At 36.7% G+C, this 12,025-nt stretch overlaps 1 protein-coding gene across 1 annotated transcript; it reads left to right on the top strand.

Moving 5' to 3' along the window:
- Positions 1-437: 437 nt before the first annotated feature.
- Positions 438-1,394, top strand: LOC119035690 (olfactory receptor 10AG1-like). Its single transcript, XM_037127122.2, has one exon. The coding sequence runs from the start codon at positions 438-440 to the stop codon at positions 1,392-1,394; it is 957 nt and encodes a 318-aa protein (XP_036983017.2).
- The last annotated feature ends 10,631 nt before the right edge of the window (positions 1,395-12,025 follow it).

Raw genomic sequence — 12,025 nt, forward strand, 5'->3', positions numbered from 1 at the left:
AAGTATAAGAAAGATATTTTTTTCTTTTTTTATTAAATACTTTTGATTCTTATTGTTGTTCAAGTACAGGAAGACAATTTTTAATATAGAGCTGGATTGTGAAGAAGCATAATTCATGAAAAGGGAGATTATATGGCAAAGCTGTGGGTCTGTCTTCAACAACTCCCAATTTCTCCAGTGTCTGTGTTGAGCAAGACATAGTTTGGTTTATCCTGGGCTGTATTCAGAAAATATGAACAATGATCTTAAAAATACTTTAAGGGATTTTTACAGTGATAATCTGTAATATCTACTCTGAATAAATGAGAAATGTGTTCATTAGAAACCATTGCAGTGATGGTGAAAAGCAGTCTTCACATCCAGATAAAATTTAAAGAACAGGCATTCATCCATGAGGGTAAAAATAAAAGCACACTGCTAATTTCCTCTGTCGACAGATGAATCACCAAGAAAAACCACCAGAGGGAAATCTGACCAAACCAATGGAATTTGTTCTCCTGGACTTTGCTGATGTTCCCCATCTCCAGTGGTTTCTATTTGGATTATTCCTAATCATCTATATCATGATATTGGTAGGCAATGGCACTGTATTTCTAATAATGAAACTGGACCCTGCTCACCAGACCCCAATGTATGTTTCACTGGGCAATTTTTCCTTTTTGGAAATGTGCTACATGTCAGTTATTCTCCCCAGAATGCTCACGAATCTCTGGACCCAGAGAAGAAGAATATCTTTAGTTGCCTGTGCTGCACGAATGTGCTTCTTCCTCATGCCGGGAGCCACTGAGTGTTTCTTTCTGGCCGTGATGGCCTATGACCATTATGTGGCCATTTGTCACCCTCTACACTATCCTCTAGTTATGAACCACAAGGTCTGTGTCCAGCTGGTGGCTGGTTCTTGGATGGGTGGCGTTCCAGTCCAAATAGGGCAGACATTCCAGACTTTCTCTCTGTCCTCTTGTGGTTCTAACCTCATCAACCACTTCTTCTGTGACATCCCCCCAGTAATCAAGTTGGCCTGTGGGAACACCACTGTAAATGAAATGATGGTCTACACAGTTGCTGTGCTGTTTGTTGCAGTTCCGTTTCTGTTGATCCTTGTGTCCTATGGCAAAATCATCTCTACAATTCTTAAACTGTCATCAGCCACAGGTCGGACCAAAGCCTTCTTCACCTGCTCATCTCACCTCGTGATGGTGACACCGTTCTTTGGATCAGCCACTATCATATATTTAAGACCCAAGTCCCAAGACTCAGGGGGAACCAACAAAGTACTTTCTCTTTTCTACACTATCTCAACTCCCTTATTTAACCCTACGATATACAGTCTAAGAAACAAGAATTTCATAAAGGCACTGAAGAAACTGTACGTAAATAAGCTACTTCACTTATAAAAAATGAGTCTATTTACAGGAGTTGATTGATATCTCACAGGTCTTTAATAAAATTTCAACAGCTATTTATCTTAAACTCAATTTATTTATTTCCAAATTCAAAGTTAGTTAAAACTTTGAGAAACTTTCTGTCTTCAGTCATACAGTTATGGATGTGTCCAGAAATAGTAAATCATTCTTAGGTAAATTGTATGATTTTGCTGTGAAATATTGCTTCGCAGCAAGAATTTTTGTCAAGGACCAATGTAATGGATTCAATTGTAATAAAGTCTCTGCTATATCATATATTGAAAACTATGTCACTCATTTTCATAATTTGTCACAGAAAATTTTAAGCCAGCCTGGTAATGGAATATTAATTAATATTTTATGTATATTTAGGCCTAACTGACTCAATAGAGAAATGATGTTTTAAAAAAAATCTTTCATTAGGAATGTACTTTCATGCAATAGATGAGGTTGCTACAATGATAACAGTGAATATTAGGCTGGGTTTATGTGTATATCAAATATTTTATATAATATAAACCACTGATATGATAAAACAACTATTATTATAAAAATATTTTCATATAATAAGAACAACTTAGAGTAGTCAAGGAATGTTCACAAGTTACTGTTTTTAAGTATATTTTCTTAGAGATAATAAATGAAATAGTAAATCTAAGGAAAAGGAAATAAATGTTTATAAAAGTGAGCATCTCCTATAAAAACACAGGTATCACACTCCTACTTTGTGCACCAAGTATGCACACACATTAGAAATGATCGATAAGAATATAATCATCAATGTTAACTATGGGAATCTCAGAGTAAATCATTTCATTAGTTTTCTTTGTTTTACTAAAATTCAGCACTGTACTACATTAATATGTGGTATTTATGTAATCATACAAAGCAAACAATAAATATGATTCATTGTGAGTGAGTAAAATCACAATGCTATGTGTGCTGTTTTTCTGTGGGTGTTATTTTCAAACTCAAGTGCTTAGCTAATGAGCTCTTGACACAGACAGGCAACAGGTCCCTGCAGGACCAGGAAGAATGTGATGAAGCTTGCAAAGTTCTTCAAGTTGTTTCCCATTACAAGAATGTAAATTTTGCTTGCATTTACATGAGAATGACTCACTCCACCTAAGTAGACAAGAGCAGTACTACTTTCACCCTGAAAGAAAACAGCCAGATGATATATGAACAACCCTGATATAAACCTAGGGAAAAAAAATCAATCTTGGCTGAGAGCAAAGCAAGCAATTAATGAATCACCAAGATTCCAAGAAAATGCAGCTATCAGAAACTATAAAAATCTAATGGAAATGAGTGCATACAGGGGAAGAAAAAAGAAAGAAACATGTAATAACAACAGAAAATTTCCAAGCAGAAATTTCATAACCCTAAAACTATCATAGGTGGGAAGATTTGAGGCAGAAATGGAAAAATCCTTCATTTTCATTGCCCTTCCTATATAATACAGAAAAAAAGTTTGAGAGAGAACATATAACCAACAAAAAGAAAAATAATTTAAAATATTAATATCTCTAGTAGATGCTTTTTATTGTTGTTAAGTACAGTTGTCTCCATTTTCACTGCACCACCGGCCCCTGCCTTACCTGTCCATGCCTCCCACAATCAAACCCACCCTCTGTGGCTCTGTCCATGTGTCTTCCATACATGTTCCTTGATGGACTTTCCCTTATTTTCCCCCATTATTCCTCTCCCCCTTCTCCTCTAGTAACTGATAGTTTGTTCTTTATTTCACTGTTTCTGGTTCTATTTTGCTTGCTTGTTTGTTCTGTTGATTAGGTTCCACTTTTAGGTGAGATCATATGGTATTTGTCTTTCACTGCTTGGCTCATTTCACTCAGCATAATGCTCTCCAGTTCCATCCATGCTCTCACTCACTCCTTTCTGCTGTGCAGTATTTCATTTTATAAATGTACCACTCAGTTACTGGAGTGACATTTTTTTATCCACCCAGTTACTGCAGGGCACTTAGGTTGCTTAGTATTTTCTTACTTTAACAATCTCTATAACTTTGTTAGTAATATTCTTCATTTTATTCCTCACTAACTTTCATTCTTCATTTTAATAATCAGTGTCATCTCTGTTGTTCTTGATTACTTTTCCTAAATATTTTTCAAGTGTTTCAAAGAACAAAGCTTTTGGTTTAGTTGGTTCTATTTATTTCTATTCTCTATTTCATTTTTCTACTCTAATAGTTATTTTATTTCTTCCACTTGCTTTTAGTTTAATATTTTCTTCTTTTTCTTCTTTATTAAGGTGAGATCTTTTTCTTTTACAGCATAGGTGTTCACAGACATAAGTTTTTCTCTGGGAACTGCTGTTTTCATATCCCCTTCATTTTTGTGTGTTGTATTTTCATTCCCATTTGTCTCAAGATATTTTCTAATTTCTTTTGTGTTTTTCTTGACACATTGGTTGTTTAACAGTGCGTTGTGTCATTTCTACATATTGATGATTTTTTCAGTTTCCTTTCTGTTATTACTTTCTAATTTTATCCCTTTTTGTTGGGAATAGATACCCTAGATGATTCAGTCATTTTAAATTTACTGAACCTTGTTCAGTGACCTAACCTGTAGTTGAGCCTGAAGGATTTGTAATGTTCACTTGAGAAGAAGCTGTATTCCAGTGTGTTTGGGTCACACATATTTTAGTTCTAGTTGCTCTATAGTGTTTTTTAAATACCTTATTTTCTTATTGATGTTCTTTCTAGTTATTCTATACATTATTGAAAATTGGATATTGAGATCTATAACTATTATTGTAGAACTGTTTATTCTCCCTTTAATCTGTCAATTTTTACATTTGTATTTATAATGGTATAAATACAATTATTGTCTCTTTTATGGACTGGTATTTTTTTTGTGAGCTAATTAATTTTTTTTATTGATTATGCTGTTACAGTTGTTCTATTCCCCCTTTATTCCCCTCCACCCTACCCCCCATCCCCACCATCTACCCCCCCTTTAGTTTATGACCATGTGTCTCAAGTCCTTTAGATTCTATATTTCCCATGCTATTCTTGCCCCCCCATCTATTTTCTATCTACTGTCTATGCTACTTATTTTCTGTACCTTCTCCCCCCTTCTCCTCCTCCCACTCCCCTGTTGCTAACCCTCCTTGAGATCTTCATTTCTATGTTTCCACTCCTGATCTAGCTGTCCTTTTAGTTTGCTTTAGTTTTAGGTGTGGTTGTTAATAACTGTGAGTTTGTTGTCCTTTCACTGTTCATGTTTCTTTAACTTCTTTTTCTTAGATAAGTCCCTTTAACATTTCATATAATAAGGGCTTGGTGATGATGAACTCCTTGAATTTGGTCTTATCTGAGAAGCACCTTATCTGTCCTTCCATTTTAAATGAAAGTTTTGCTGGATAGAGCAATCTTGGTTGTAGGTCTTTAGATTTCATGACTTGGAATACCTCTTTCCAGCCCCTTCTTGCCTGTAAGGTCTCTTTTGAGAAATCCGCTGACAGTCTGATGGGGACTCCTTTGTAGGTGACTGTCCCCTTAGCTCTTGCTGCTTCTAGGATTCTCTCCTTCATTTTAATCTTGGCTAATGTAATTACGATGTGCCTTGGTGTGTTCCTTCTTGGGTCCAACTTCTTTGGTACTCTCTGAGCTTCCTGGATTTCCTGGAAGTCTATTTCCCTTTGCCAGATTGGGGAAATTCTCCTTTCTTATTTGTTGAAATAAGTTTTCCACTGGTGGCTGTGCCTTTCCCCCTTCTGGTACCCCTATAATTCGGATGTTGGAGCATTTAAAGATGTCCTGGAGGTTCCTAAGACTCTCCTCATTTCTTTGAATTCTTGCTTCTTGACTCTTTTCTGTTTGGCCATTATTTGCTTTCTTCTGGTCCACTGCATTGATTTGAGTCCCAGTTTCCTTTTCATTGCTATTGGTGTCCTGTGCAATTCCATTCATTTCAATTAGTTTCGCCTTCATATATTTGTCTAATTTGTCAGTATAATCAACCAGTTCTGTGAGGATCCTGATCACCAATGTTTTAAACTGTGTGTCTGTGAGTTTTGCTATTTCTTCATCGCTTAGATTTATTGGCTCTGGGGCTCTGAGATCCTCCTGTGCCATTCTTGATCTGTTCGGGCCCTTTAAGTGTGAGAAGCGTGTGAGAAGCGGCGCCTTGGATTCCCAGGTCGCTGGGTTGTGACGCTGTATGTGGGGGCATGGCCAGAGCAGGAAAATGGGGACCCCCTCTGCAGCTTCTCACAGCTGGGTGCGGAGGAGCAGTGCCTTAGGTGGTTCACCTGGGCCGGGCCACTCAGAGTCGCTGGGTTATGAGGCTGTATGTGGAGGTGGGGTCAGAGCAGGGAAATGGCGGCGCCCTCCACTGCCGCTTGCCGTGGGGACCTGCCGGCCGGTCCAACCGCCCACTCCCTCGCCTTTCCACCCTCGCACAAATGCGCGACCTCAGTCAACACGCAGCCTCGGCCCGGCTGTCTCCCCCGCGGTCACTCGCCTGGTCGCTCGCTTGGTCGCTCACTAGGTCTGACCCTGCGCCTGGATTCTGCGGGCCTGAGTGTGTCTGGCCGAGTCCTCCTGTGCAACCCTGCTCCGCCAGCTGCTGGTTTCGCCCCTTACCGGTCAGGCTGAAGAATTTGTTGTTAACGGACTTCCGAAAAGTTCAATTTTCCGTGTTCTGGCTGTGTTTTCTATTGCTAATATTTAGTTTTCTCTAATCTTGGTTGTGTGAGAAGGCACGGCACATCCACCTATGCCTCCATCTTGGCGGAAGTCCTGGACTGGTATTTTTATCATCATATATGATCTTGATTTTTCTCTTGTAACAATTTATTGTCTAGAAGTATTTTTTTGTCTGATAATAACATAGTCATTTTTGTCTGATAATAACACAGCCACTCCATTTCCCTAGTTACTGTTTGCATGTAGTTTTTTAATTATATAGAAAAGAAAATGTTATAAACCAGAAACACCAACATCAGCTGTGAAGCACCACCAGGACAGGGCCTGAGCCCAAAAGAATGTACCCAAGGCACAGCTGCAGGCTTCTGCACTGGAGGCCTGCAGAGCAAGCAGCTCCAGGGAGACAGAGGGGGACTGTTTAGTTATTCTGTGAGGGGCAATAATTTATGAGTGTTTGAGAAGGTAGATTTCTTTTGTCACTTGAAAATCCATCCTCCAAGTCTTAATGAAAATCTCATCTCAAGGTTGAGATGCAGTTCTCTTAAAGTTAATAAACATATGGCTGTTGCTTATTGTCTGTTATTTAACTGTTTAAATATTTTATCTTTTTAATCCTCAAAACAATGACATGTAGTCTCACTTTGAAGATGAGAAAACTTGAGGCTAAAAAGAATTAAGTAACTTATTTCAAGGTAAGAAAGCATATACATGGCACAGCTTAGATTAGAGAGTAGATTTGTGTTTATCCAATGTCTATGTAATTAGCTTTAACTAAGCTATTACTCATTTTAGTGAGCCAGTTATGACTGGGGTTTCTCAGTTGCTTGATGCATCATCACTGTTCTGCTCAAGTAATTTCTACCTAGTTGTTAGTGACAGTGAAAGTGTGTAGTGTACTTGAGTATATGTTAGGAAAAGTGTGACGGATTAGGTTAAGTCATAACAGGGTGGGCTCACACAGTTACCTTGTGCACAGTTCACCAAGAGATGGAGTCCAGCTCAATTCCCAAATTTGCTAATCTTCCCAGACCTTCTCTTACTTATCTAATCTAGAGATTGGTTGATATATTTTGGCTGCAGCTTCATTACTTTCTTAAGAATACTTTCTCTGAGCATTCTACCTCCACCTCTTCTTATATTACAAAAAGTTAGAACTCCTGATTTTTTTATAGTGCTCACCACATTCTCTTTGGTAAATAATTGCATGCTTGTTACACAAGAGCAGGGACAGTATCTGATCTGTGGAGGCAGATTTGTATTTAAATTTCAGTCCTGCCATTACTCACTCCTGATCCTGGGTAATTTACCTAAACTCATGGTTCCTCCATTTCCTTATTTGTAAACTAGGAATTATAATAGTACCTACCACGAAGGGTGCTATTATTATATCATGTGTTTAACAATGAGCCTGGCATATGTCACTCAATAGTTTTTTTTTAATTTTATCATTGAAACACAATGCCTGGTACTCTTAGATGTTCAATGAACATTTATCAGAGAAAAAAGAAATGAAGAATCCAGGTTATGGCTATAGTCTGATAATTATTCCAGTCTTGTAGATGAATTCTAACCCTGGTCAAAATGTGAAGGGAGAGGTGGTTGCCATCTTGGCAGAGACTTTTTAAATTAATTATTCCTCCCTGGAGAAAACAGCAGAGGTGAGTTGCCCACATGAGTAAAACTCACATTTTTATGTTGTGAGAATTAAAGGAGTTGAGGAGTGGGACTGAGAATTTCTTGGCAGAACGAACCACAAAGGCAATGTCTCTCCCTGACCTCTTCTGTAGCTAGACGTGAGCTTCTACAGAAAGGCCAGGAGAAGGCAGGGAGAGTCCCAGGGACCAAAGTCTAAGGCTCTGCTCTGAAGAAAAGCTTGAAGAGCTGTCTTCAAGAAGTTCCTTATCCGAGAGACCTTTAATCAACTGCTGCTGGTTTGGTAATTGGATTTGTTTTCCTAGCTTTAAAAATAGTGATCGTGTTCTTAGGGGCTGTGCCAAGGCGATCATATCAATTTCTACATAAACACTTAAAATATTTAGATTTCTGTGAGTCCCATAAAAAAACAGAAATGTGCTAGAGCTACTGAAATCTTTCCCATTTCTCCAAAATCATGTCTTTAAACAAGACATGCATGCATCTACTATTTAAGATTCTGATTAGTTGAACAAGCAGGCCAGGATGAGAAGTCCTAGACAAACAGGATGTGGTTAGCATTGGTATATAGATGCACAATTTTCTTCTTTTTTATTTTACTTCAGCATTTCCATTTCTGGAAACACTTTGATTTTTTTACAGTAAAGTTATATAGCCATGACTCGATTAAAGAAAATCCTGATGGATTTTAAGTATTATTGAATCAGCAAAGAATCAACTCATGACAAGACAGTAGTTTACAATCATCAATATTGAGTTGGGCCAGAATAATTTCTTTTTCTGACCAATTTGTAAAAACAACCTGTGAGTTAAATAACTCAATTTATTTGTCAGTATTTTTCCCTGCTATTTAGCCCAGGAGCCATAATCAGCAAAGGAGTTTGATAGAAAGTTTGGATTTCAGGTGCAACACTTGTTGGAAATATTATGACATACCTACTTAAAATTTTTTCTTAGAAGACTAAGAAAGAGTCATTTTTTTCTTCTGCCTTTTTTTCTCTTTTCCTCTCTTTGGCTCACCTTTTTTTCTCCCCTTCCTCCCTCCTCTCCTCCTCCTTTTTCCCCTTCGTCTCTCATTTCACACCCCCTTCTCACTCTCAACAAATGCTTTATAGTATCTAATATTGGCCAGCATTATGGATATAAAAATAAATAAATCATAAAACTAGTGAGGCACAACATTCTACAAAGCATTGATTTGAATAATAAACTAGTTTTAAATTAAGTTTTCTGATTCCTAGAGAACTCTACCCTCAGTCATGGACTCAAATTTGGAAGAAGTGAGAATACGTCTGTAGCAAATAAATTAATGAAATGTACAGACAATAAATCCACAAAACAAACAAGTAAACTAAACAAGAATTCAATCTTTGTGTTCAATATTTTTAATAGCTTGCTTAAATTTTTTAATCTAACAGCCTTTTGACACTTATTTTTGTTTCCCATGTCCTTTTTTCCTCACTTGATTAGAGTGACTTTTCAGAAACTTTGCCTTAAGAGGCAGTTTTTGAAACTTTTCTTAATGATACTTGCATGGAAACAGTAAAATTACTTAACAGTAACAGTTCAGTGTAAAATGATTTAAATTTCACAGAAGTCCTAAATGTAGCATATTTATCCCTCCTTTAAATAGGTGAAAAATTGACACACAAAGAGATAAGTTGATGTTATGGTTAATAAGGGGTAGATCCCAGACTCCCAAAGTAAGTCTTTGGATTTTATGTCTGTTTCTCTTTCTTTGTTTTGTAATGCACTTCTACTGTTCCATTTCTTTTTTATATTCTCTTTCACAGTTTATTCTCTTTTGCCTCCTTTCCCCTTCTTTTCCTCTCACTAAATGTGTGATGAGTGACTATTCTTATTATTATTTTGAGCAGCCCTGAGGATACAAAAATGAATAAGATAAGATGAGTATGGAACAAGGTGTCAAGTGCTGTAATGGACCTTCACCACAGTCTTTCAGATTGGAAGGAGGTAGCAATGCCATTTTTTTGGTCTTGAGGAAGCACAGAAGCTTCCAGGCAGGCAAAGCAGGAAACAGTACAGCTCATGAGAGGATCTTTATATGTCTCTCAGTCTTTTCATATGACTTAGACTAATAGAACAAACTGCATTTTTCACAGGTAAATATATTCAGCAATTTTGGAGTAAAATATATGCACCTTTGGGTATTTGTGAATGTGCCATATATGTGTCCACATCACTGACTGACTTTTAAAATTTGAGGTGTAATTTTTGATCTACTTTTTCTTAGATAAGTCTCTTTAACGTTTCATATAATAAGGGCTTGGTGATGATGAACTCCTTTAACTTGACCTTATCTGAGAAGCATTTTATCTGCCCTTACATTCTAAGTGATAGCTTTGTTGGAACTGTAATAACATAATCAATAAAATATATTTTGAAAAAATTTGAGGCACAGTATTTTTCTGTTCTTTTTTAAAAGTCATACATTTTGTTATAGAAAAATTAAAAACACACTAGAAATTATAAAGAACAAAATGAATAACACTTTTATTGTTATCTATATAATAGATGTAAATATAAAAATAAATTAATCATGAAACTGGTAGGTCTCAACATTCCTACTTTGTCCTTACCTCAGAGAGTGTTTGTCCATATCTGTACTCACATGACCAGCTTTTTCAGGAATTGAAATGATGGACTCAAAACATAAACTGTATGCATGAAATTGTTCTCCATCCCTCTGGTGACCTGAAGTTTAACAATGCTGTGTGAAGACAGGCCAACATAACTGACTAGGAATCATGAGGTTGTAAAGGCCATTTCACTTTTATTGCTGTGAAACACAAACTGGAAAATATTTATCTAAATAATTCATATACAATTTTTTCTCTCATCAAGATGTTGATTTCCTATTTGTTTGTTAATAGTACACATTCTTCTGGCAATGAGTATTTTGGGTCTCTGTTCATAATTAAGGTAACCAGAGGGGAGGGAGGAGGGGATAATGGCAGAAAGAAGGGGAAGGTTGTCAAGGAACATGTATTAAAGGACCCATGGACAAAAACAATGGGGGGAGTTGAATGTGGAAGGTGGGGGTGGATAAGGCAGGGGAGAGTAATGGGGGGGGGGAATGGAGACAGTGTAATTGAACAACAATAAAAAAAGATCCAGAGTTCTTTATGTTACAGGACATTCATATTCATTTTGAAATTCCCGACCATTTGAAAGGTAACATTTTTATGAAAGACAGATGAATCAGATTTCCTTTATGCACAGCCAGAGTCGGTCACGTGGGAAGTCTGATGTCCAGTGATGCTGTGTGTGTTACCTGCTCTCTGTGTCCACAGAGATGCCATCAGTGCACAGAGGACAGGGAGAGGCTCCATAGCCCAGAGCATGAATTGAATAATAGCTCTCTCGTTAAAAAAGTAGCTCAGGAAGTGCATTTATATGTAGCATTCTGAACTGGGCTTTAGTGGTGTGAAAATTCAGTCTTTTAAAAGTTCTCCTATGTAATTCTCATACTCAGCCATGTCCTTTTTATTACTAAAATGTGTGGGGCTTAATTCAATTCTGTAATAGTCTTATGGATATTTTTGTAACATAAAGATCCATGATCAAGTTACCATTTTAACATCAGTATTCTTTTTTTAATTTTAATTTTTCAATTACAGTTTACATTCAGTATTATTCTGTATTAGTTTCAGATGTACAGCAAAGTGGTTAGAAGATCATGCACTTCAGTATTCTTGGAAACAAATTTTAGGTAATAATATTTGGGCATATTTTAATAGGCATATTAAATTTTTCTCAATCTCATGACAGATTCGATTTATATGTTTGCTAAGCATTGTTTATCAATTATTAAAAATGAGAGGAGACTGTAGTATCTGTAGACCTTGACCGACTTTCAAAAATCCAAGGTAATACTGCATGAAAGAAGCTCTTCAATTTGTATTTTTCTGTTTGCAGGTGAGTTTCAGCATCTTATACTTTTTTACCACTTTTATTTATTCTTCTTTTATTTGCCTGTTTATGTAATTGCCTGTTTTCAGATGGAAACTTGCTTATTTTATAATGGCTTTTTTTCCCACACACATTCCTAATACTTGCCTCTCCACTAGTCCATAAGATTGCTGAGGTTAGGGGCCATGTTTTAATCAACTTTGAATTCTTACAATCTCAGAAATTACTGCAATATAATAAGTCATAATGCCTCTTTGTTGAATGAATAGACAAATTATCTTAAAGTTTCAGGAAGTCACAAGTAATAATTATATTTACAGGTAATTTTGTCCTGAACTCTGCAATGAGACATACAGAAAGACCA

The sequence above is a fragment of the Artibeus jamaicensis genome, unplaced genomic scaffold, assembly GCF_021234435.1.
Source record: "Artibeus jamaicensis isolate MK-2021 breed Jamaican fruit bat unplaced genomic scaffold, CSHL_Jam_final scaffold_614, whole genome shotgun sequence".
NCBI classification, from domain to species: domain Eukaryota; kingdom Metazoa; phylum Chordata; class Mammalia; order Chiroptera; family Phyllostomidae; genus Artibeus; species Artibeus jamaicensis.

What these genes read in the sequence shown, in the direction of transcription:
- LOC119035690 (XM_037127122.2), top strand. Translation starts at nt 438, where the DNA reads ATGAATCACCAAGAAAAACCACCAGAGGGAAATCTGACCAAACCAATG.